We start from the raw sequence: 23,109 nt of genomic DNA, 5'->3' as shown, positions 1-23,109 counted from the left end.
TCTAGAAAGCATAGCACCCTCCAATTTGTACTTAATTTATCCAACTTTATACATGATATTACTGTTTTTAACCCTTTTTTAGAATGATCTTAGATGATGTGTCACATTCTTATTGAAATGACAGTGGGTGGATTTGAGTTGTAGTTCAATTGCCCACCAGGAAGAACCCAAGCTGTAGGACATATTGATAGCAGATGGATTCGAATCAGTAGTTGCATGGTCTATCACAGAGAATGGGAACGATCAGGCAATCATAAAGCATGGTGATATGAAAGACATCTCAAACATGCAAGGCTCAGAGCGTTTTAAACAACCAAAATCTGGTAGCAAATGAGCTAATACCAGGAAATACCAAATGAAATCATCCGCAACCTACCCAAAATTGTCATAGCCAATTTTACAAACCTGAACAATAGGCTACTCTAGGAGAAGGCAGTTTTCATGTTTTTTCACCTTCTGGTAGTAGGCACAACAGAAGTGGATTGTAGTAAGACCTCAATGTACTGTGGCATTGTCTGCCAGGATGAACGTTAACCATCACTTCACTCTCTCTCTTCTTATTATAGCAGTCGATGGTGGGCCAGAAAGAAAGATTAGGAGACATGTGGATCACGCAATTGGCAAAACACTAGGACAAGAAGGGACCTTACTGACACCACAAAATACACCATCCAAGGTTGCAGCTCATGAATAGGCTCATCAATAAATGTACATTAGATGGAGGTTAATGCCTGTGAATTACCCTGCAATTTCATGTTTGTCACACAAGCGCCCCTCCTTTTTTTGTATTCATCATAGCTTAACAACTTGCAAATGCGTGGTGGTGAATGACTTATTACTTGGACCTGCACATCAGGGGAGGACAGCAAAGGCCATGCAACTAAATAAACTCTTAGTAAAAGGAAGAAAGATCAAGTCTCGAAAACTACCAGACATAAACCTAAACAAAGTCCCAACATCAAAAATAATCTAACCCTATATTCAAGCATCTATGTACTGGATCCAGCATAATCAGATCATGTAATGATTTGGGAGAATACATCAGTCAACATGATATGTTAAGAAAAGGGTAACAAGAATACAAATTGTAGAACCTACACAAACTACGATCTTCTCACGATGGACTCAAGACTAACCTATGAAATCACCCCTCCTCATGGACATCGCTGTCTATTTATACAAAGCCCAGTTATTGCAAGGGGTATATTAAATAAGATGTACAGTTTGGCATTTCCGTCAGCTTTTACTGCCACTGGGTATTTGTCATCTAGATACGAGACTGGTTACCCAAAACTCCTTGCCACCCTTTACAAAAAACTAATTTGGTGCCTGTGTTACATATATGATGATGAGTAGCCCATAGGGTGTGCTTGATGCCACTGCCACGACATCCCCAATGCCTCTGTCAGATCAGTGTACTTTGCAGTCCAGTTGAGCTCAATGTTTATTTTTCTGGGGTCACTCCAAACTGCAGCATAATCTCCTGGTCTTCGTTCCAAATAAGTCACAGTGACATTTACACCCGTTGCAGCCTTGCAAGCATCCACAAATTCTTTTACAGACTTGCCTGTTGATGAGACCAGAAAATGTGCAATTAGATGGTCTATTAATGAACATTAATAATAATGATTGGTAAAAAGAAACACAAAAATAACTACAAAATGATAGCTACTAAGACAAGCAAACATAACTAACCTTGGCCAGTACCAACATTGTATACATTAACCGTGGAAGGTACCAGCTTTTCTAAAGCCTTCACATGAGCATCAACAAGATCTGTCACATGTATGTAGTCACGAATGCATGTTCCATCCTCTGTATCATAATCAGTCCCCTTCACCTGTAGAATAAACCTTACTCAATTGACTCACTAACAAACCTATGTCAAGCAACACATTATTCTTGTCAACTTCAAGCTTATCCTACTGTCATTTTCAATTGGAAGTCCCTGCATGGAGTACTCCAAATGTTGCCTCAGGACCCACTATGCAAAAAAGGAGGATTTAACAGATCTATCTATTTGACACTACAAATGGATAGTAATTGAGGCAATACGATTATATTTTTTCATTTATGCCACTGAATCACCACATCTGAATTGGCTCTGTATTTTTGGATAATGAGGTTTTCTATTTGGCATTGCAATCAGAATCTTCATACTTGAATAAAAAAGTCTTCAGTGAACAACAAAATAAATAACAGAACTGAAACCACTCTAAGTTTACAAAGCATGAGGATGAACCTGGATTTCTGGAATTATGCCCATAGCAGCATCAAAGCATGCACCAGAGATTCTGCCATGGTGTCGCAAGTCTGGTCTTGGTGCTTCACCAAGTCTCCCATTTGGATCCGACCCAATAACATTGAAATACCTGAAAACAATATTTGTGACTTGCCTGATAATGATAGAGAATTTACCACACTAGATTGTGAGATCGACACCCACCGCAATATAGTGGCTGCCAGATTTGTTGTTGCTGCATAGTCTTTAATGATGTCTTCAGACATCTTCTTGGCTTTTCCATAAGGATTTATGGGAACCTTTGCAAATATGAGTAGAGTTAGACTGTATAGTCACAAGATATATGGGAACCTTTGCAAACATGAGTAGAGTTAGACTATATAGTCACAAGAAAATGAAAAAGCAGTCTCTAAATATCAAAGACCAGAGAATACCTGAGGTGTCTCCTCTGTAATTGGCATACTATCAGGCTCTCCATATGTGGCACAGGTACTGGAATAAATAAGTTTCTTTACCCCATGCTTTTTCATTGCATCAAGAAGTATCATTGTGTTTGCCGTAATGTTCTTGTAATAGCTGCCTTAAAACATTACAGGTTGTAAGTATCAAGTCAGTAGCCATGTAAGAAAGTTACAAACAGAATCAATCCAGCAGACGAGCAGTCATCCACTAGACTAGACCATGATTGCATACCGTAGAGGCTCTTCCATACTCTCTCCTACATAGGCTACAGCAGCAAAATGCATCACAGCATCAAATGCGTTACTGACAAATATCTTATTGACCTAGCAAGTGAGTCAAGGATACAAAAATGCAAGCCTGAACCCATAATACAACCTCCTCTATTATACAAGTTGTATTGAAACAACATTATACACAGGAGCAAGGATACAGCTCTGGGGTCTCCCAAGTCCGCTAAAAGAAACTGCAGCCGGCCAGGCTCTGGGAATAAGAATTGCAAAGTTTGAACAGCTCCAATATTGCCTCGGGAAAGATTATCCTGCACAGTCCAGACAACTTCCATGTGTTTGGTGCCTCTTTTTAAAACAGTCCCGAAAAACCTTCCCCCCTTGAAATTACAAGAGAAATGCCATGCCTCATCCCAATAATTCCCAGATAAGCCATACCACTATGGTGACCCTATGATGATCTTCAAGAAGACGAAGAGCAGCATGTGATCCAATGAAACCCGCCCCACCAGTGACAAGAATATGCATGACCCCATCATGCCTAGAAAACTGAGCATCAAAGTTACAAAATCAGCAGCTGGTACATAATCTGAAGGCAACAAACACACAGTTTTCACAGTTAAAGCAGATAACATATAACCATCGACAATACCACATCTGTTTCTGGATTTGACTGCCTGAGCATGAACATGCAGAGCATAGTTAACGTGCAAGCTACCACAACCTTGCCAGCTATCTGAGATCGTGGTCTACTAGAAACACCATAATCCATCCTGGCAATCCATAACAGAAAAGGAGACTTATTAGCAGAGGTAAATAAAGAATTTAAACTTGCCACACCATCACCCAGAGTCCAACATGGAGAACTAAAAACCATGATTCAGCTCACCAAAAGTTTAACTCATCAACTAACTAGCATATTTTCTCACAATTGTTAGACTGCAGTTGTGAAATGCATTCAAGAACCCACAATGAATAGGCTTCTCTTGGAAAATATCATGGAAGTGTCTGTATTGTCCACATACAATCATGTGCTTACCATCTGATTAAGGAACTATATTAGACGAACAAGCTCTCAAATCTATCACTCTGATCTAGCTACTTGAAGTCAATGAGTGAAATAATCAAACTATAATCCATAGATAAATGTAATCACAGTGGCAACAAAGATGTAAGGAATTCAATAATTTCTTAGTATTCCATTGCTGACATCAAAATCCCATTTCAGCCTCTTCAGCAAAGCAATGTCTGAACTACATATCAAAATGGGAATATCTACTTTACACATTGAACTCCGAATATTAATCTTTGCAATGAGATCCCTAAGTATGCAAAGTCCTATTGGCCATTAAATCTGGATAGGTTTCATATTTGGACATTAAAGATTGCATTGATTTCTTATAAATCTTTCAATGCAACCATAGACAATGATGTGATTCCGAAAATAATAGGGGGCTTCATGGACCGTAGACAAATCTTGCATGTCATTTAAGACACACACACACACATGAGAATGAATTAGCTCACACGAGTTGGTCTAAGTGGCCATCATTAGTAAGCATCTTGCTTTACAAATAGAACAGTAGATCAGATTGCCACCAGCAATGAAACTAGTCTTCATTCTCGGATAGGCTAGTAAATAACCTGATTAAGCACTAGTTACAACAAGCATAAAATTCACATAAACTGAAAATGCAAATTTACCACATAATCTTGGACAATGGACAGCCTGTTGACCCCGAAATTGGCAACCCTTCCAATATTTTTGTATCTTGTATTGCAATCTGGATGGAATACACCAGGATTCCTTGAATCTCCTTCTTCAATTGCCTCTTGTTGTCACAAATGACCAGCAAGCTTTCAAACCAATTTGCCCCTTGGTTTGCTTGGGGAATTGGCCTTCACTAATAACTATGCTCCTTGGGGGTGATAAATTCAGCCCCAAATCACTATTGTCTACTTGACCTCTTGAATCTCTAGAAATTTCCCAATTCTATGACTGAAATTCAAGTCTCTAGGCCTTCAAATCTAAGACACTTCTCAAGGTGGCTGTTGAACCCTAATTTCTGCTGTAAATTAGAGTTTACAGCAGAGATTTTTCAAAATTTCCACCTCTCAAGGGTGGAATTGCTGGAATCCACCTAGGAAGGATGAAAACTAGCTGGAGGATGAGAGAGAATACTGAAGAGAGAGAAATTCCGATTTTGTTCTCACAAAGAGGCTAAAATTTACTGCCGCCCTGTCCTAACAACCCTTGGAGCTGTCACCCACAGCCAAGGAGCTCTTGAATGCAATCGCTTGCTGCCAAACTGCTATCACCAGCTCCAACAAAGGCTTGGGGTGTTGTTGCCTACCGTCCCTACAGCTCTCAATGGCTAGAAGTACCCTAATCAGCTGGTGACCTGCATACATGGCCTCCTCCTAGCTCTTCCTTGGAAAAATGACTCGCTCCCCTCTCTCCCAGCCTCCAACCAGCCTCTATCTACTTGCATGTGTTGAGCCAAAAATACATTATATGCTGATTAGCAATACTAAACAGGCCCAAAACAAAATTAATTAATCTAATTACCACACTTTCATTAAAAAGAAACACAATCCTAGAGAGTATCTATGTCCCATAAGCCAAACCCTAATTTGGGAGGACCCATCCATCTATAGATACATAGGCTGCCTACCATTCAGCCTTAATCTCATTTTTGCAATTTGGAGGTGGCATCTCTCTGCTGTCCATACCCTGTTCATGGAGGATATCTCAGTTTGAGCTTACCGCCCACTATTGTCCATCATTAGGCGCCTACTATCCAACCCCCTGCTACTGTTGGCAACTATTTCCAGCCCGCTGTCATCACCAGAACAATTGTGTTTACTTCTGCACATTGTGTTCCAGCTTGCATTTATCCTCTCCCTACTATTGCCACCTACTAACGTCATCAGCAGACCCTGTGCTTGCTGTACCAGCACTACCACAACTCAGCCATGTGCTTTGCTGTTCCAACCTGTCGCCCAGCTGCCACATCATCCAATCAGCATTTCATTGATTCCATGCCTGATTGCTCTACCAAACACTAATCCAGACTCTTTTGAGCTGCGTTTGCTACTAATTGATATTTTCAGAGGCTGTTGCTACGTTTTAGGATTCGTCAAAGTACGAGACACTCTCCTACTCATACTCTCTACCTCAGTCCTCGAGACACGAGTTCGAGGGTCAATATTTCACCTTTGCATGGTTTGTTTGCTGCATTGAGCATCGTATCTAATCATTCATTCTTTATCTCCTTCAGCGTTCATTGTCTTTGAGTTACCCTAACCCTAACTATATTCTTTATTAGTCTGCGCTGTCATAAGATTTTGTTTGTTATTTGTAGATGAGTATTTCTTTACATGGTATCAAAGCTAGGTACACTTAGATCTAATCATTCATTCTTTATCTCCTTCAGCGTTCATTGTCTTTGAGTTACCCTAACCCTAACTATATTCTTTATTAGTCTGCGCTGTCATAAGATTTTGTTTGTTATTTGTAGATGAGTATTTCTTTACATGGTATCAAAGCTAGGTACACTTAGATCTAATCATTCATTCTTTATCTCCTTCAGCGTTCATTGTCTTTGAGTTACCCTAACCCTAACTATATTCTTTATTAGTCTGTGCTTTGTCATAAGATTTTGTTTGTTATTTGTAGATGAGTATTTCTTTACATAGTATCAAAGCTAGGTACACTTAGAGAAACCTAGGCTTTCGATTGGAGAGCTTGTCATTAGAAACAAGTTCACAAAGGAAAGATGACTTCGAACACTACTTCACCACTTCAATTTCCACAACATCCAATGCCGAGAACCGAGCATAAGTGGGCTTCATAGCTTGCCAAGCGACGCTCTAATACTAGAGGAGAGACATCTAACTATCATGGTGTCTATAGACCCTATGAGGTCACACAAGCCAAGTACAAACTTATCTATATGCATCGGGCTCAACAACAATTGGAGCATAAACATTAGTTATCCCCTTTAGATTTGGTGCACCAATCTAGTGATTATGCAGCAAGGGCATAACCTCCACAAAGGACTAGCCATCCTATTGGAGACACCAACATGGAGTATAAGGCTATCTTCTCCTCTCCTTCATTTATTCCTGTACCAAGTATGCATACATTTGCTTCTCAATCTTTTTTAATGTTTCCTCTTTCAAGCATGAAATGGGTGACACTCCAAATGAAGTAACTCTTCAAAGTTGTTATTGGTTCATAAGTCCTAAAGAGGATAAGTATTTGTATATAAACACAAGAAATGGTACTATGAGCAAAACTTAAATTTTCATTCACTACCACAACTCAGCCATGTGCTTTGCTGTTCCAACCTGTCGCCCAGCTGCCACATCATCCAATCAGCATTTCATTGATTCCATGCCTGATTGCTCTGCCAAACACTAATCCAGACTCTTTTGAGTTGTGTTTGCTGCTAATTGATATTTTCATAGACTGTTTGCTACGTTTTAGGATTCGTCAAAGTACGAGACACTCTCCTACTCATACTCTCTACCTCAGTCCTCGAGACACGAGTTCGAGGGTCAATATTTCACCTTTGCATGGTTTGTTTGCTGCATTGAGCATCGTATCTAATCATTCATTCTTTATCTCCTTCAGCGTTCATTGTCTTTGAGTTACCCTAACCTTAACTATATTCTTTATTAGTCTGCGCTATCATAAGATTTTGTTTGTTATTTGTAGATGAGTATTTCTTTACATGGTATCAAAGCTAGGTACACTTAGATCTAATCATTCATTCTTTATCTCCTTCAGCGTTTATTGTCTTTGAGTTACCCTAACCCTAACTATATTCTTTATTAGTCTATGCTTTGTCATAAGATTTTGTTTGTTATTTGTAGATGAGTATTTCTTTACATAGTATCAAAGCTAGGTACACTTAGAGAAACCTAGGCTTTTGATTGGAGAGCTTGTCATTAGAAACAAGTTCACAAAGGAAAGATGACTTCGAACACTACTTCACCACTTCAATTTCCACAACATCCAATGCCGAGAACCGAGCATAAGTGGGCTTCATAGCTTGCCAAGCGACGCTCTAATACTAGAGGAGAGACATCTAACTATCATGGTGTCTGTAGATCCTATGAGGTCACACAAGCCAAGAACAAACTTATCTATATGCATCGGGCTCAACAACAATTGGAGCATAAACATTAGTTATCCCCTTTAGAGTTGGTGCACCAATCTAGTGATTATGCAGCAAGGGCATAACCTCCACAAAGGACTAGCCATCCTATTGGAGACACCAACATGGAGTATAAGGCTATCTTCTCCTCTCCTTCATTTATTCCTGTACCAAGTATGCATACATTTGCTTCTCAATCTTTTTTAATGTTTCCTCTTTCAAGCATGAAATGGGTGACACTCCAAATGAAGTAACTCTTCAAAGTTGTTATTGGTTCATAAGTCCTAAAGAGGATAAGTATTTGTATATAAACACAAGAAATGGTATTATGAGCAAAACTTAAATTTTCATTCTTCAAGTTTTCCTTCCAAGTTTTGTTTCTCAAAGTCAAAATGAAGTTTTCCTTCCAAGTTTTAAACCATTATCCTCTAATTTTCAATTTCCTAAAAATGAATTTCCATTTACTTCTATTCCATCTACACCATAATTTCCAATCCCACCCTTTTCTTCCACTATACCCACATCTACATTCACACCATTTTTCCCATCACCTTTCACCATTCCACCTGTATGTGGCAATGCACCGGTGGTGGGGGGTTTACCCCTCAACCCAACCATTCATGGGAACCAAAACGCATGGATATCCCACTCACGCGTCTCAAGCCCCATCCTATTCTATCATCTCCCAGGTGACCATACAATTTACCAACATGACAATACCTAGTGGGCCCTCCTATACCTTTTCAACATGTAGACCATCCACAAGTCAATCACCTCCTTTAGGGCACATATCTAGAGTCACAATACAAGGCACTTTGATGCCTCATGTATCACCTAGTTATCCAACTTTCTATCCCCTGCCACCCACCTATCCTCCTTCTCAAGCCATCCATCCATCTACATCAACCAAGCATGCATTTACAGATAAGACTTCTTTGTAGGTGCAAAAGAAACAATTGCCGTTGGAGATTCAACGCTTGGAAAGGGCTGAAGCAAGGGGAAGACCAGCAATCATCACCCTCCAAAGAAAGACCTTGCATTTGAAAGGTGTCTTGTTCAACCAGCCCTCCATCACAGTTACCTTCCACCATAACTAAGGTTTACGCAAACCCCATATAGTATTAGCTTTAGTAAGCAGCCATTGATGATCTTTAATCAGAAGATGATACACCTGGTTAGCTGAGGCCTTTTCCAAATTCAGCCGGCCTGCAAGGTCCCAGTCCTGCCAAGGACGATCCAAAGCAAGGGCAGGAAAGGGTTGCCTGCTTTAGAGCACCATCAAAAGTTGACCCCATAAATCACGGTATCCATGAGGGATCCTGAAAAGCCTCCTGGCTGTAAAACGATATCAACACATTGCGGCTGGCAAGGGTGGCATCTGCAACTGCAGTCAAGCCCAAACGTGCCATACGGTTAAATTTTGGATAAGAGAGAGAAATCAGATTTTCCATGCAGGAAAACCCTCCAAACAGCCTGCTGCCTACTTGATCTGCAATAAATGCAGTAGCCTGTTGACTGGAGAGGAACCAAAATGTTGTCACCAACTTTCAACTGCAGTTGCCCGCCCTTGTGAGTCGCCAAACTGCTGTCACCTTCCCAATGGTCCTTGGCTGCTGTCACCAGCAGCAAATGACTAATTTCTATTCTGAAAATTGATCAGCAGCACCTTCTCTCTTTCTTCCACAAGTTGAATGCATCGAATGAGTCTCTCCTAGTCCCAAACAGCCTTCTCTCCCATTGCATGCACATTCTTGCAGTGGTAGTCTTCTAACCCTATTTTCTAGCAATTTCCAACCAGTTAATTAAAAAATAATTTCAGCCCTTTTGACCCTGCCCAAAATTGAATGTGTCCATCCACAATTTAATTGACTAGGCCATTTGCAACCTCAAGTGGTCCCCAACCTTAATTAACACTTGGACACGTACAAATTAATTAATTAGTACCTACTCCCTAGTGTCACCACTAGCACTTAATGGTCAATTAATTGTCCTAAGGTCAAATTTAACACCAACTGATATCCAAAACCCAGCTGGCATAACTTGTCACAACTTTTGCCTTTAAACCCACTGCTTCCCCGAGGTCCTTGGCCTATTACCATGAAATAACTGCCATGTGCATCACATGTGCCTTACAACATTGCACATTTGATTATTAAATTAATCAAATGTCACTAGCAAAAGCAAAGCATCTCAAAAATTTCATGTCCCCGTAACAAACCTCCCCCTTGAAATCCCTATAATCATCCTTGATTGCACTGCATTGTGCCAAGGCAAAGAGTATACTGCATTAGAATTTCCATAAGACATCACAATCACAACACTAGCCATTGTTGTCTAACCATGCCATATGCCTAAAACTTGCTGAAAATTTCCAGCTAGCATAAACATAACATAAAACTGAAAATTTGTCCAGAACTATTGCTAGAAACTCATCGAATGCATCCATAACTCCTGTTTCTAAACTATTCTGACTACCATAGTAAAGCATAGACTTGGCATAAATCATGGCTAAAACTGTCAATGGCATTCACTAAATATGCTATTGTGCATGGAACCAGCTGAAAACCATTGAAAATTGAGCATAAATTCATCATATCCTAATTTGAAAACTAATCACAAACTGCTGCAAATGTGATTCCAAGCTGATCACAAACTAAATGCAAAAACTGATCAGAAACTGATGCATAAGTGATCCAAAAGTGAACATAAACTGATCTCTAACTGATCATGAACTGATCCCAAAATGTTTGCAAAAGTATAGTCTGAAAGCCGCGGTAACAACCATCCTCATTCACAATGACTAGTACACTGAGTAGTGATCTTGTGGCAAACATACAATCAGCAAAGTACCTTGGATATATGCTAAATGCATCTGAGATCCACTACATACAAGATCTGTGTCCATAATTGGAGTGGAAGTGCTACCTCCCCCTTAAGCATTAGACACTACTCTGGACCCTTGCTCTACTAAACCTGACTGCACTCGATCCACACTTTGCTTTAACTGAAAGGCATCTAGGTAAAGCTACAACAATTGAGGATGATCTGCTGAGTCATCATCTTCCATCCATTTTGCACCCATTGGTGAATAATTCTGAAACCTCACCAAATATCTCCTGGATACTTTACCCCTAACCTTTCCTTCCTTATGTGCCAAAATCTGCTAGGTACCAAGATCTCATCCAACTCCTCAACCTCAAGCTAAATTTCAGAAAATACATCCTCTAGCATATCACCATGAAAAGGCCTTGGCAAACTGACATGAAAGGCATTGTATATCCACCAAGGTGGAATTTATTTTAGCCAATATACCACATCGTTGATCTTCTCCAACACTTCGAAGGGTCAGTGTATCATACTTGGCTTCGAATACAACCTCTCTCTTCCTTTCATTTTTTTCAACCTTGCCTTTTCAAAATGCAACAATACATAATCACCCTTTGTAAATTGCAAAGCACTTCTATAGCGATCAATTGCTTTCTTTTGCTTTTCCTATGATTTTTGAAGTATATACTTTATCTTTGCATAGGCAACATCCAAGCTTTCCACGTTGTGATCAGCTTTAAAGATCTTATCCTTAGTGTGCAAGATAGGTAGTACCTTCTTGCCACTCTTAACAAACTCAAATGGAACTTTGCTAATGGAGCTATGCGCCATATTATTATATACAAACTCAACCAATGGCAAGTACTACTCCCACTATGTCTTTTGGTCTAATACATAGCACCTCAAAAGATCCAACGCTATGAAATTTGTCTCTTTAGACTAATCATCTATCTGGGGTTGGAAGAAGGATAAGAATTTCAGTATAGTATCCATATTTTCAATCAACCCCTTCTAAAATAAACCGATTATCTGAGGATCCAATCACTAACAATCGACTCTCACATACCATGATATTTAAAGATATGCTGCAAGAATAATTGTGTCATATTATCAGCCTTTATCTTCTTCCTCACTGGAATAAAATGGGTATGTTTGCTAAACCTACAAATGATAATCCATACCCTATCATTCCCTCTATGTGTCCTAGGAAGCTCAAAAATAAAATCCATAGCAATGTTCTACCAAGGCCTTTCTAAAATAGGCAAGGGTTACAACAAACCCAGTATCTTTTTTCTATCATGCTTTACTTTTCAACATACGATGCATGTCCTGACAAACTACTCTACATCATGCTCAAAGTTAGCCAATAAAAGAAATGCTCCACTGCTTTGACTATGGTATCAATCCCTCTATGCCTTGCATAAGGAGGAGCATGACTCTTAATCGTCACTCTAGGTCTTTAACTACTTTGTGATACATGGTTATCCATGCATTATCAAAAATCCATCTCTAAGCACAAAGTGCTCATACCTTTGGCCGTTGCAAAGCTAATCATAAACATTAGCAAAGTCTGAATTGGCAGCATATTGTTCCTTCATAGCATCTAGCTCAATGTCAAACCATTATGATAACTAAAATTTATGGCTTATGTGACAGTGCGTCAACCACACCATTCTTTTTACCATCAATGTGTACAATCTGAAAATGAAACATAGAGAAAATTTACCCATCTTATATATTTCTCTAACAACTTTATCTGCGTTAAAAAGTATCTTAATATCTAATGATCTATTTGCACTATAAAATCAGCCCCTAACAAATAATGTTTCCATATAGACAATGCATAAATTAAAACCAAGAGCTCTTTATCATAGATCTACAAATTCCTCTTTGCACCATGAAGAAGATAGCTCTCATAAGCCATAACTCAGCCATCCTGCATTGAAACAGCCCCAATGCTATTTCCACATACATCACACTAAACTACAAATGACTATCTTAGATCAGACAATACAACAACAAGATCTGAAGTCATCTTTTCCTTTAACTTTTCAAATGCTAAATTTCCATTGTTGTCCATCTAAATTTTATATTTTTCTTCTACAAAGCATACAATGGAGATGCAATTTCAACAAAACCGCATAAATACTTCCTATAATAGAAATATAGACCTAAGAAACTATGGATCTCATGTACATTCTTCAAAGGTGGCCGTGAGCATATTGCCTCAACCTTTGCAAGGTCCATATAAATACCATCAACTAATGCAATGTGTCCCAAAAAGTTAATCTCATGCAAAAAGATTTCACTTTTCTTATCATTAATGACCAATCTATGCTTTTATAGTTTATTGAACACAATGTTCAATTGCTTTCTATGCTCTGTCTCATTCTTTGAGTAGAAAAGTACTCATAAATCCTCTATGTGGCCTAAAGATGTGATCCATCATCCAATTAAAAGTGATAGGAGCATTCCTAAGTCCAAAAGGCATCATAGGCAACTCATACAATCCAAAAGATATCCTAAAAGCCGTCTTAGGCACATCCTCTAATCTAATGTGTATCTGATGATACCCACTTTTCAAATCTATTCAATTGAATATGACTGCCACCTGCAATCGATCCATAGCATCATCAATCCCAGGCATCACAAACGATTCTTTATTGTGATTTTATTTAAAGTATGATAGTCAATACACATACACCATGAATCATCATTTTCTTACACCAAAAGCACTGAAAAACGAGACAATGAAAGCTGGGCTAAATCAGCCCTTTTTGAATTTTCTAACAGCTCATTCAAGCTGCTCAATCTCCTCTTCTTGGGGCTGCACTTAACCTATAGGGTGGTTTATTAGGTAGGCTACTTTCAAGGATAAGATCTATGCCATGATCTTCAGGATTTTCAGGTGATAGCTGCCCTAGAAGTGACTAAGAGAAGCAATCAACATACATTTACAAAAATGAAATACAATTCTTCTCTAACTTTGACATGTTCCCAACATTTTCATTATCAACTTTATCCTTATAAAACACCAAGTACACTAAAAGGTGATTTTCCATTATTTTAGAAATAGCAATAACTAATACAAGAAGAAAAAGTTTCTCTTTCAACTTTACATCAAGTGTATAGGTCTTGCCCTTTGCTAAATAGTGATCACTTTCGCATGTGAATCAATCATTGCATGTATACAATGGCACCACGGTATACCAAGCAAGACATCATAACCCTCAAGTGGAGAAATAAAGAACTCTCCACACTCCACATATCTATGAATGTGCAACTAAAGCTTTCCAATGAGCGGTGCGACAGGCTCTACATGGACCTTGCATGCCATTCCAACTTCCCCTATGGATCCCATTGTCAGAAGTGGAGCAGCGGTGGAAGCATAAACATGTGCTGAAATAAACTGCTGAAACACAAGACAAAAAGAGAAAAGAAAGAACACGATACAGATGAGAACTCAGATGTATGCACAGGAAATGAAATTCATATATCTGAACACGAGACAGTCGCATACAACAGTGAGTCACTGGCTGCATGGGCACTGGCACTGGCACTGGCTCCTCTCTCCACAGAGTCTGCACATGGTGAAGGTGATGATACTGACTGAGAAGGAGCCACTGAGTATAAATAGGCTGAAAAAGTGGGGAGCAATAAATGTTGGTCAGACAGCATTAATGTTGGCCGACTGGTGCATAAAATGCTCCACTGGCATAAAATGCCACACCAAAAAAATACCTAAAATACCTAATAAAAATGCCCAACCCAGATCAAGCTCAGACTCACATATGAGCTGACAAATACTCTGCTAACACTCTCTCTCAGATCATGGGTGATCGATACAATACAATGAATAGGGATCAGAAACTATACAACATAGAACCACCAAGTAGAACCATGGATACCCAAGCAGTGGGTGATCAAGCCACCACCAAGGTGCCTCGGAGAGAACCTGATGTCGATGTCGATCGTACCAAACACCTGAAAATAGAGAAGATCATAGCATGTGTCTGTGTCCATCATCAATGTCTCGCAGTAGCATACAAGACCATCCTGTCAAAAATGCCCTTGAACATAGGTGACCATGGATTCCCCGCCTTTGGCCAGACCGCCAAAGTGTCCCCTCATGTGAGCTCCAGACGAAAGCCTCCCGCTCTCTGTCAGATAACCAGCTCATCATGAACCTGGATGTCAATCCCAGCTCCAGGATTTGATTTCGCCAGACTGAAGTCGATGCGTCAGGGACGTCCCTCTCTAGAACCTGTGCACCTGTATAAAAGTATAGATGAGGCGCGGCTGTGCCATCTGAACACCCGCTCACACTCCCTCTCTGGCACAAGAGAGTCGTGAGGGATGACCTCATCACCACCACTAGAAAGCACCTGAGGAAGGGGCCACCAAGCCCTTCCCGCGATCCGAAGAAGAGAATCTCTTCCACGCCTTGGACTTCACCTTGGTCGAAGGATCTGAGTCGGAGTCTGATGAAGGAGAGGACCCATCGGGCGAGTCAACATCCCGCTTCGACTTCTGCTCCTTCTTCCTGGAAGCCGCTAACGTCTTGCAGTCCTTCCGCAAATGTCCCTTCTTGCCACAGTGGTAACACTGGGTCTTCGACTTCTTCTTCCCGTTACTCCTCTCTGAAGCTACATAAGCCTCGCCTCCATAATGTGCCGGAAGCCGCCCCTGTAATCTCAAGGATGTCTCATGCTCAAGAAGCATCGAGATCATATGTGTAAAATTGACAGGAGTCGATGATGTGTGCGCCCGCAAAGCATTGGCCACTCCATCAAACTCCGGGGGGAGCTTATAGAGGACCGGCCCGACGAGATGTGCCTCGGGAAGAGCAGATTGCATGTGCCGAAGCTGGTCCTGTACCTGCGTAACACGAAGTAGAAAAGACTGAATAGTATCTTTCGGCTCAAACTTCATCTACTGGAGCTGGCCATAAAGTGTGACTGCCCGCATGGTGGAAGGTGCCTCGTACATCTGCTGCAACTTCTACCATACTTCAGGAGATGTCCTACAAGAGGTAATCGTCGGTAAGACCGCTTTAGAAATATACCGAAGCAACGCCGAGTAAGCACGGGCATCGTCCGAGTCCCATGTAAGCACCGCTTCCTCATGGTTGTCCTTATCAAAGTCTTCAAGAAGAGGAAAAGGACGGAGAGGGTGAGGAAGAGCTCCACAAACGATGTATCATAACCGCTTCTGCACAAACCAAGCTTTCATAACAACACTCCATGTGAGATAATCAGGTCCATGTAACTTATCATCAGTGGAAGTGCACGGAGGAGCCATATGGAGAGGATAAGAAGAGAAGTAGAGAAGAGATGGAATTTAGAGAGGAAACACAGCCAAAACACAAGCACAGACTGCAGAAAATGAGAGTTCACATGCAATATAACCCAAAATCTGATCAATAGAAGACAAAATCTGTTGCAGAAAGTCAAAAAATCAGTCAAAAACTGCCAAAAACAGCAAAAACGGCTTGAAGTAACAGTCACCCAGCCATGAGAGATGCTGAATCAGCAAAAACGCAGGCTGTAAACTGGAGAAAAACAGGTAGAAAACTGTTGCCAGCAGCTGCTGATGAAAAATGCAGGCAGCAGAGGGTGCGTAGGCAGCAGGCGATAGCAAAACTGCAAAAAACGCAGGCTGGAACAGCCCCAAAACAGGTTGCCTGGCTGCTACAGCAGTCGCAGGATCAGCAGGGGTACAAAACAGTCCTGAAATCAGCAAGAAAACACAGCAAGAGCACAGATCCTGAAATCTGATACCATGTCAGAAGTGGAGCAGCAGTGGAAGCATAAACATGTGCTGAAATAAACTGCTGAAACACAAGACAAAAAGAGAAAAGAAAGAACACGATACAAATGAGAACTCAGATGTATGCACGGGAAATGGAATCCATTATCTGAACAGGAGACAGTCGCATACAACAGTGAGTCACTGGCTGCATGGGCACTGGCACTGGCACTGGCTCCTCTCTCCACAGAGTCTGCAGATGGTGAAGGTGATGATACTGACTGAGGAGGAGCCACCGAGTATAAATAGGCTGAAAAAGTGGGGAGCAATAAATGCTGGTCGGACAGCATTAATGCTGGCCGACTGGTGCATAAAATGCTCCACTGGCATAAAATGCCACACCAGAAACATACCTAAAATACCTAATAAAAATGCCCAGCCCAGATCAAGCTCAAACTCACACATGAGCTGACAAATACTCTGCTAACATCTCATTTTCTCTGATGCCTAGATAGGCTACCATATCTATAGAGATGAAGTTGGCTCGTGCGTCATTATCAAAGAAGATCAAAGCATGCTAATCCCTGATTTTACCCCATGCCTTGTATAACTCAATAGCATCACCATTGGGCTGATCACTAACAATATCCGACACCAATCCAATTGATATTTTGGACTTATTACCCTTAGGATCTTGATTTTCTTATTTTCTAGCTTGTTTTCTATTGAAACATTCCTTTGCAATGTGACCCTCCTATTCACAAATAAAGCATTTATTTGCAACCATTAATTCCCTACCTTGTGCAAGTGATCTCTAGTCCTTTCTTTGTTGTTTTGACCTCTTTTCAAGTTGATTTTCAGATTTGCCCCTTTTCTCAACCTTTGACAACTTCTTATTCGCACTCTCTTGGAAGCCCAAATCTTTCCCACACATCAAAGCATCAGCTATAACCACAATCTCTATGAGCTGAGGCATACTCGACACTATGAATTTTATACAAAAATCCCTAATTCCTTTGGACAGCCTACATACACACTTTTCCACTTGCTTATGAAGAGAAACCGGACAATAAGAAGTGACAGACAGCAATGAATCTCAAAACTTTTTATTGTATTACTCTAAATTCTTGCATTTTTTTGCATCAGTCGTATTCCAAGCTATCATGATGTCCACCTCAAAAGTACTTGTTAACCAATTCGATGCAAATATTTGATTGAATTGTATCCATGTTGACGGTGCTCTTCCTTGCATTGAGAGCGTGGACCACCACTACAATGCATTCCCCTTCAAGAAAGTGGCTACCTTTCGAATCTTTGAGGATTTGGTGAAGTTTCCCCCTAAATAAGTTGCATCAAACTATTGAATAAAAGTCTTTTAGCCTGTCTTGTGCACCATTGAAGGACTCAAACTTCACTCCTTTTCCATCCTCATCATAGTCTTTTGCTGGCCCTTTGGGAGCCAAGTTGCCATACACTGGTTGCTGCAAAAATGGTGCATTTGTTGTATCCATATCATGACCAAGACCAAAAGAAGCATTTGCATGACCAGCAATCATTCCTTGAGTCCCATAAGCATTCACGCGTGTATATGCATTACCAAACATGCCACTTTGTGACCCATGCATCAAACCAATGCTGCCATACATAGGATTTTGCATATTACCAGCCATACCCGGACACATTGGGCCTGGCACACCATGCATTGGCTGTTGCATACCATAGGGAGTTGTGCTATACATTCCCGTGTGTAATCCTTGTCTAACCATTGTATGAAAAATTGTGCTACCACCAAAGTATCCTAGCTGCCCCATCATTGCATGCATGTCTGATTGTCCAAAATCCATTGGATTGACACCTCCATGATAGTGTTACATTTGCATACCTTGCCCCATAGGTACCAACTCATTTTCTTCATTGGCGTCTTTGGAAGCTTCAAGTGAAGGCCTTGGCACTATCTTCGATGCACCTTGCTGTCCCGAAAATCTAGAAGATGACTTCTTATTCTTCTTGCCCTTGCTATCCTTCGTAAAAACATTCAAAAAATCAAAAAATTTGAGGATCCTTTGCCAATTCAACGAAGAGATTTGCTATTGTCCTCATCCAATTCTTGAACTAGTTATCAAATTCCTCTTCCCCTTGCTGGTCATCAGTCTCATTTTGCCTTGAGAGGCCTTGTATCTTGCCCAACATCAACATTTTCAGCTTGTTATCCATCATTTGAGCCTTGTCGAAGATTAAGCATTGCATTTCCTTCTTCCCCATGTGAATCTCCATACTGAGGAGTGTCATCACTGCTCAATTCCATCTCACTGTATGATGACATCTTGCTATAATTACGCAGCTGAGCACAAAATCAATACTAGCACAAAGCTTTTGGCTTGCAATCAAGTGCCTCAACCCACTAAGTCAAAGGATTGAGTGATATCTCAGCAATGGAACCATAAAACCAACCTTCCTTCTCAAAGAGGGTGACAAAACCTAATCAAAAACTTAATTACAGCAATTAACAAATGAACATAAACTGAAATGCATACTTTACCATAACATTCTTGGACATTGGATATCCTATTGGCCCCAAAACTTTGCAATATTTTTTTAATTTGCATTCTATTGGATAAAGTACAACTAAGATTTCTTGATCTCCTTTGCTGATCCAAAAGCCCCTTGCTGTCACAACCAATCAACAAGGCTTTCGAGCAATGTGCCCCTTGATCTTTACCCAAGACTTGTACAAATTGGACCCTTGATTGGCCAAAATCAAATGGGATGGGTCTGGCATCTAAAATTCCTAACAATTCCTTGAACTTCAGCTGCTAATTTCAGTGTACAATGCCTCTAACTGCTGGCACGGGTCCCAAGGTTGCTAATAAACCCTAATTTCTGCTATAAATTAGGGTTAACAGTAGAAATCTCACTATTGTCCACCAAATCTGGTTGAGAATACCTTCAATTGGCTGAGAAATGCTGAGATTTGTAGAGAATGGGCTGGAGAAGGTGAGAAAATGTTGAGAAGAGAGAGAAATCAAAGTTTCCACGCGAGTTTTGCCAAGTGGCAGTCTTCTAATCCCATTTCCAACAATTTTCAGCCGATTAATTAATTTTCAAAATTAGTTAATTTCAACGCTTGAGAGAGAGAGAGAAGGAATAGATGTCTCAAAGGTAAGGAGGAAGGGGAAGGGGAGAGAAGGCTGCATGTCTTGGCAATCGGTTATGGTGGAATCTCTGATGAGGCAGTGAGGGCATGAGGGTCTCCTATAGAGGAGTCTACAAGGGGAAGGAAGCTTCCATGCTTGGAAGAAGAGATCATGGCTAAGGTAAACCAGCAGGGGTAAATGCAGAAAAGTAGACATAAAGCTTGCTGGAGATGATGCAAAGAGTTGAGGGTTGCCAACCACCAGCCCGCTGAAGTGTGACTGAAAGAGCCTTTCGAAGAAAATCACAAGCAGGTTTGTATGGATGGTTGGGGGAGAAGAGAGAACAGAAGCCACAAAAACGCTGCAACAATCTCGTATAGATGCACACTTGGCAATGATACCATGCAAGTGCTGAAGCAGGAACACAGCAGTTGGGGGGGGCGGGGGGAAGGGGGGAGAAAGAGAGAACACAGAGAAGGCCTGATGTAAATATTTCCATACATTAATATACACTTATTCACAAAAAAGAAAAGACCACAGAAAAGAATAAAACCCTGAATAATGCTGGAACAAACTGGGACTAGATACTAGACTGATGTGACATGATTGGCCCCTCCATGAATGCTGGAAGGGCAAGTAAGTGAGGCCATTGGACAAGCAGGAGGGGGATGCTGACAAGAAGAGAGAAGAGAGAGAGAACAGAGTTTAGAGAATATGATAATGATGAGACTGATGAAGATTCTGGGGGCAACAGTAATAAATAGAAAAATACCAAGAAACTAGCCGGACTTGCATAAAATAGCTGACTGATCATAAAAAGGCAGAAATACTCCAAAAATGCCACATGTCACCAGGCTATTGCTGTGCAAGTCTGGGGGATAGGCCGAAAATGACCAAATCAGGGTGCCCAATGTGCTGCCACCTCGTCAAACGTCTGGAATGAATGCTGCTGATCTCTTCAAACTTATTAGCATCTATTCTTGATATGCTTTATATCTTCTCAGCCATGCAATTAGTGTGCTCATGCACACAGGCCATAGTGGCACCTTCCCTATGTAGAAGGCGGAAGGACTTCAAAACAGATGCAGAATCTTCAAATCTGCCCCACATTTTATCAAAGAAGAAACCCCAAGGGCCAAAAATGATGCTAGCCACATGCATTGCTCTCATAGTGCAACAAACTCTCTTTATAGTCCAAGCTCCATTCATGCGGTGTAGGCTGTTGTGGCATTTGTCATCCAACAAGTTTGCTAATGTAATAAACGTTTAAACATGGCTTCACCAACTGCTTTGTGCAGAATTGTCTATAAAAAGACAAAACTATATGCTTATTTGTCATGAATGTGACGATTTTGTTTGCTTTTGACAATATAGCATCAAAGACAATATCAACAAAAGTTCAAACCGTGACAAGTGTATCCAATATAAAAGATAGAAGGCCATTGTTGCCCTATCAATCATCCAGTCGACACAATTAGCCCTTAACAATACATATTTGTAGAGCATTTTATGGCCCAATGTCCATGATCATAATGGACGAAGCAATGACATTACCAAAGGGTCTACTTCAAGTATCAAATCATCCATCATATACAACATTGATCCATACTTCTTCCACTTTCCCAAATGCCGAGCCAATATGTTCACATATATAACCTCATTTGCAAGTTGCCTTTTATAAAGACTGTTACATGTAGGGGCTTTATAACTGGGGCTAGCTTCCCCAATCAATGTACTTCTCCCACTTTTCCAAATGCCAAGGGAATGTCTATTCAAATACTTAAACCTCATCTGCAAGTTGTGTGTAGGGGCTTGCCATGAGGATGTCTTCATCATAAGAAACAAATGATGAGGGGCAATGTCAATATTCGATTGCGATTGCAAGTTCCAATACTTTACCAAAGCTCCCTTGGATTTAGTCAGCTTTCACATTTTTTTAGCTTTGCTCACATACTAGTTCTTCTGAAAAGTGGCCTCCATGGTCAAACAGACCCCGTTATCTTCACCCTTTGAAGAAGTATTGGGCTTCTCACCTTTGGAAATTGGAGGAATCTTCCGCTCATTTCTTCTCATTGTGTGGTGGTTCGTGGACCACATGGTTGGAAACTTTGGATCGTCTTTCTTAATTCGCTCCTACTTGGACTACCTATGATAGTTGTAATCCACTACGCTTGTCCTTTATCTAATGCTACAGTTTTTAGGAGCCCTTTGGTGCCATCTCCAAGGCATATCTTGGAAGAAAGTGCTTGGATGATTGTGGATACGATGGAGTTGATTGAGATCCAAGCAGGCAGAGCAGACAAAAGCAATCGTTGATAGTGATGCTGTAATCCTATAGGCTGCTGAAGGGTAGGTTGCCCACCGATTGCAGATCTGTTAGCAACCGTCAAAACGGCCCTTTTTTATTACTAAGTAGTGACCACATGATAATTGGCATTATGCTATGTAACACCCAACCAATTAATATACCTTGTAATTCCTCCCATAGGGTTAGTAACCAAGATATCTGACCAAGCGGAATAAGAAGTGGCGCTACAATTAACATTAAGCATTAGCTATCATCCGAAAGTTATTGCCAACCTATGATCAAAACCTCTTGAGAGGGTAAGCAGACCTCATCAAAGGTGAAGCTTCAGTATTTTCCGTTGTCTGCATAGACTTTTAAAATGAAGCTTTAGAATCATATGCCTGGTATCGTGATCATGAGTCAGGTAGACTGCAATACCGTGTTTCGAGATGCTAGAGTAACATCTTCACCATGTGCCAAAACTACATGTGCATGTGCTTGGAAGGAGAATGAAGAATTGCGTTCAGAAATGCGAAACTGGCCAGAGGGAGACTAATACCTGATATTTAAGCGTTTCGCGACGAAAAGCACGCTACTTGATCAAGACAAACGATCGATGCAGCGATCCGGTAAAGATGATTTCACGATGTGACTAAGGATGCAGCAATTCAACTGGTAGGCGATGGTGGTCTGTCACAGAGACAGACAGACAGACCGAGAGAGAGAGAGAGAGAGAGAGAGAGAGAGAGAGAGAGAGAGGGAGAGTGTGTGTGTGTGTGTGTTCTAAATGTCTTGCAGGATCCAATCCTTTGACTTCCCCCTTAACTCTTCACAACAATAATGCAAGTCTTTAGAGAAGAAGAAAAGTGGATGTACTTGAGAGGCCAGGGCCAAATGAACTGTGAGAAATGGCATCTCATTACAACAACACTAATAATAATAATAATAATAATAATAATAAAATTACAACAACAAAAACAAAAACATATAGATGCACTAGTGTGCTTTGCATTGTGTG

At 40.6% G+C, this 23,109-nt stretch overlaps 1 protein-coding gene across 1 annotated transcript; it reads right to left on the bottom strand.

Moving 5' to 3' along the window:
• Window positions 1–966: 966 nt before the first annotated feature.
• LOC148022061 (putative UDP-arabinose 4-epimerase 2) lies at window positions 967–22,896 on the bottom strand. Its single transcript, XM_087697674.1, has 10 exons — window positions 22,651–22,896; window positions 3,584–3,704; window positions 3,370–3,480; window positions 3,135–3,242; window positions 2,936–3,027; window positions 2,677–2,818; window positions 2,447–2,541; window positions 2,243–2,372; window positions 1,696–1,840; window positions 967–1,567 (listed from the first exon to the last, which is right to left on the bottom strand). Exons 2-10 carry the CDS (start codon window positions 3,701–3,703, stop codon window positions 1,335–1,337), a joined length of 1,176 nt encoding a protein of 391 aa, XP_087553800.1. The 5' UTR covers window position 3,704; window positions 22,651–22,896; the 3' UTR covers window positions 967–1,334.
• Window positions 22,897–23,109: the final 213 nt, after the last annotated feature.

The sequence above is a fragment of the Lygodium microphyllum genome, chromosome 17 (genome assembly GCF_053477565.2).
Source record: "Lygodium microphyllum isolate KBCC chromosome 17, Lygodium_microphyllum_v1.1.10, whole genome shotgun sequence".
In the NCBI taxonomy this organism is placed as follows: Eukaryota; Viridiplantae; Streptophyta; class Polypodiopsida; order Schizaeales; family Lygodiaceae; genus Lygodium; species Lygodium microphyllum.
This window is presented reverse-complemented; position numbering and strand designations above follow the sequence as displayed.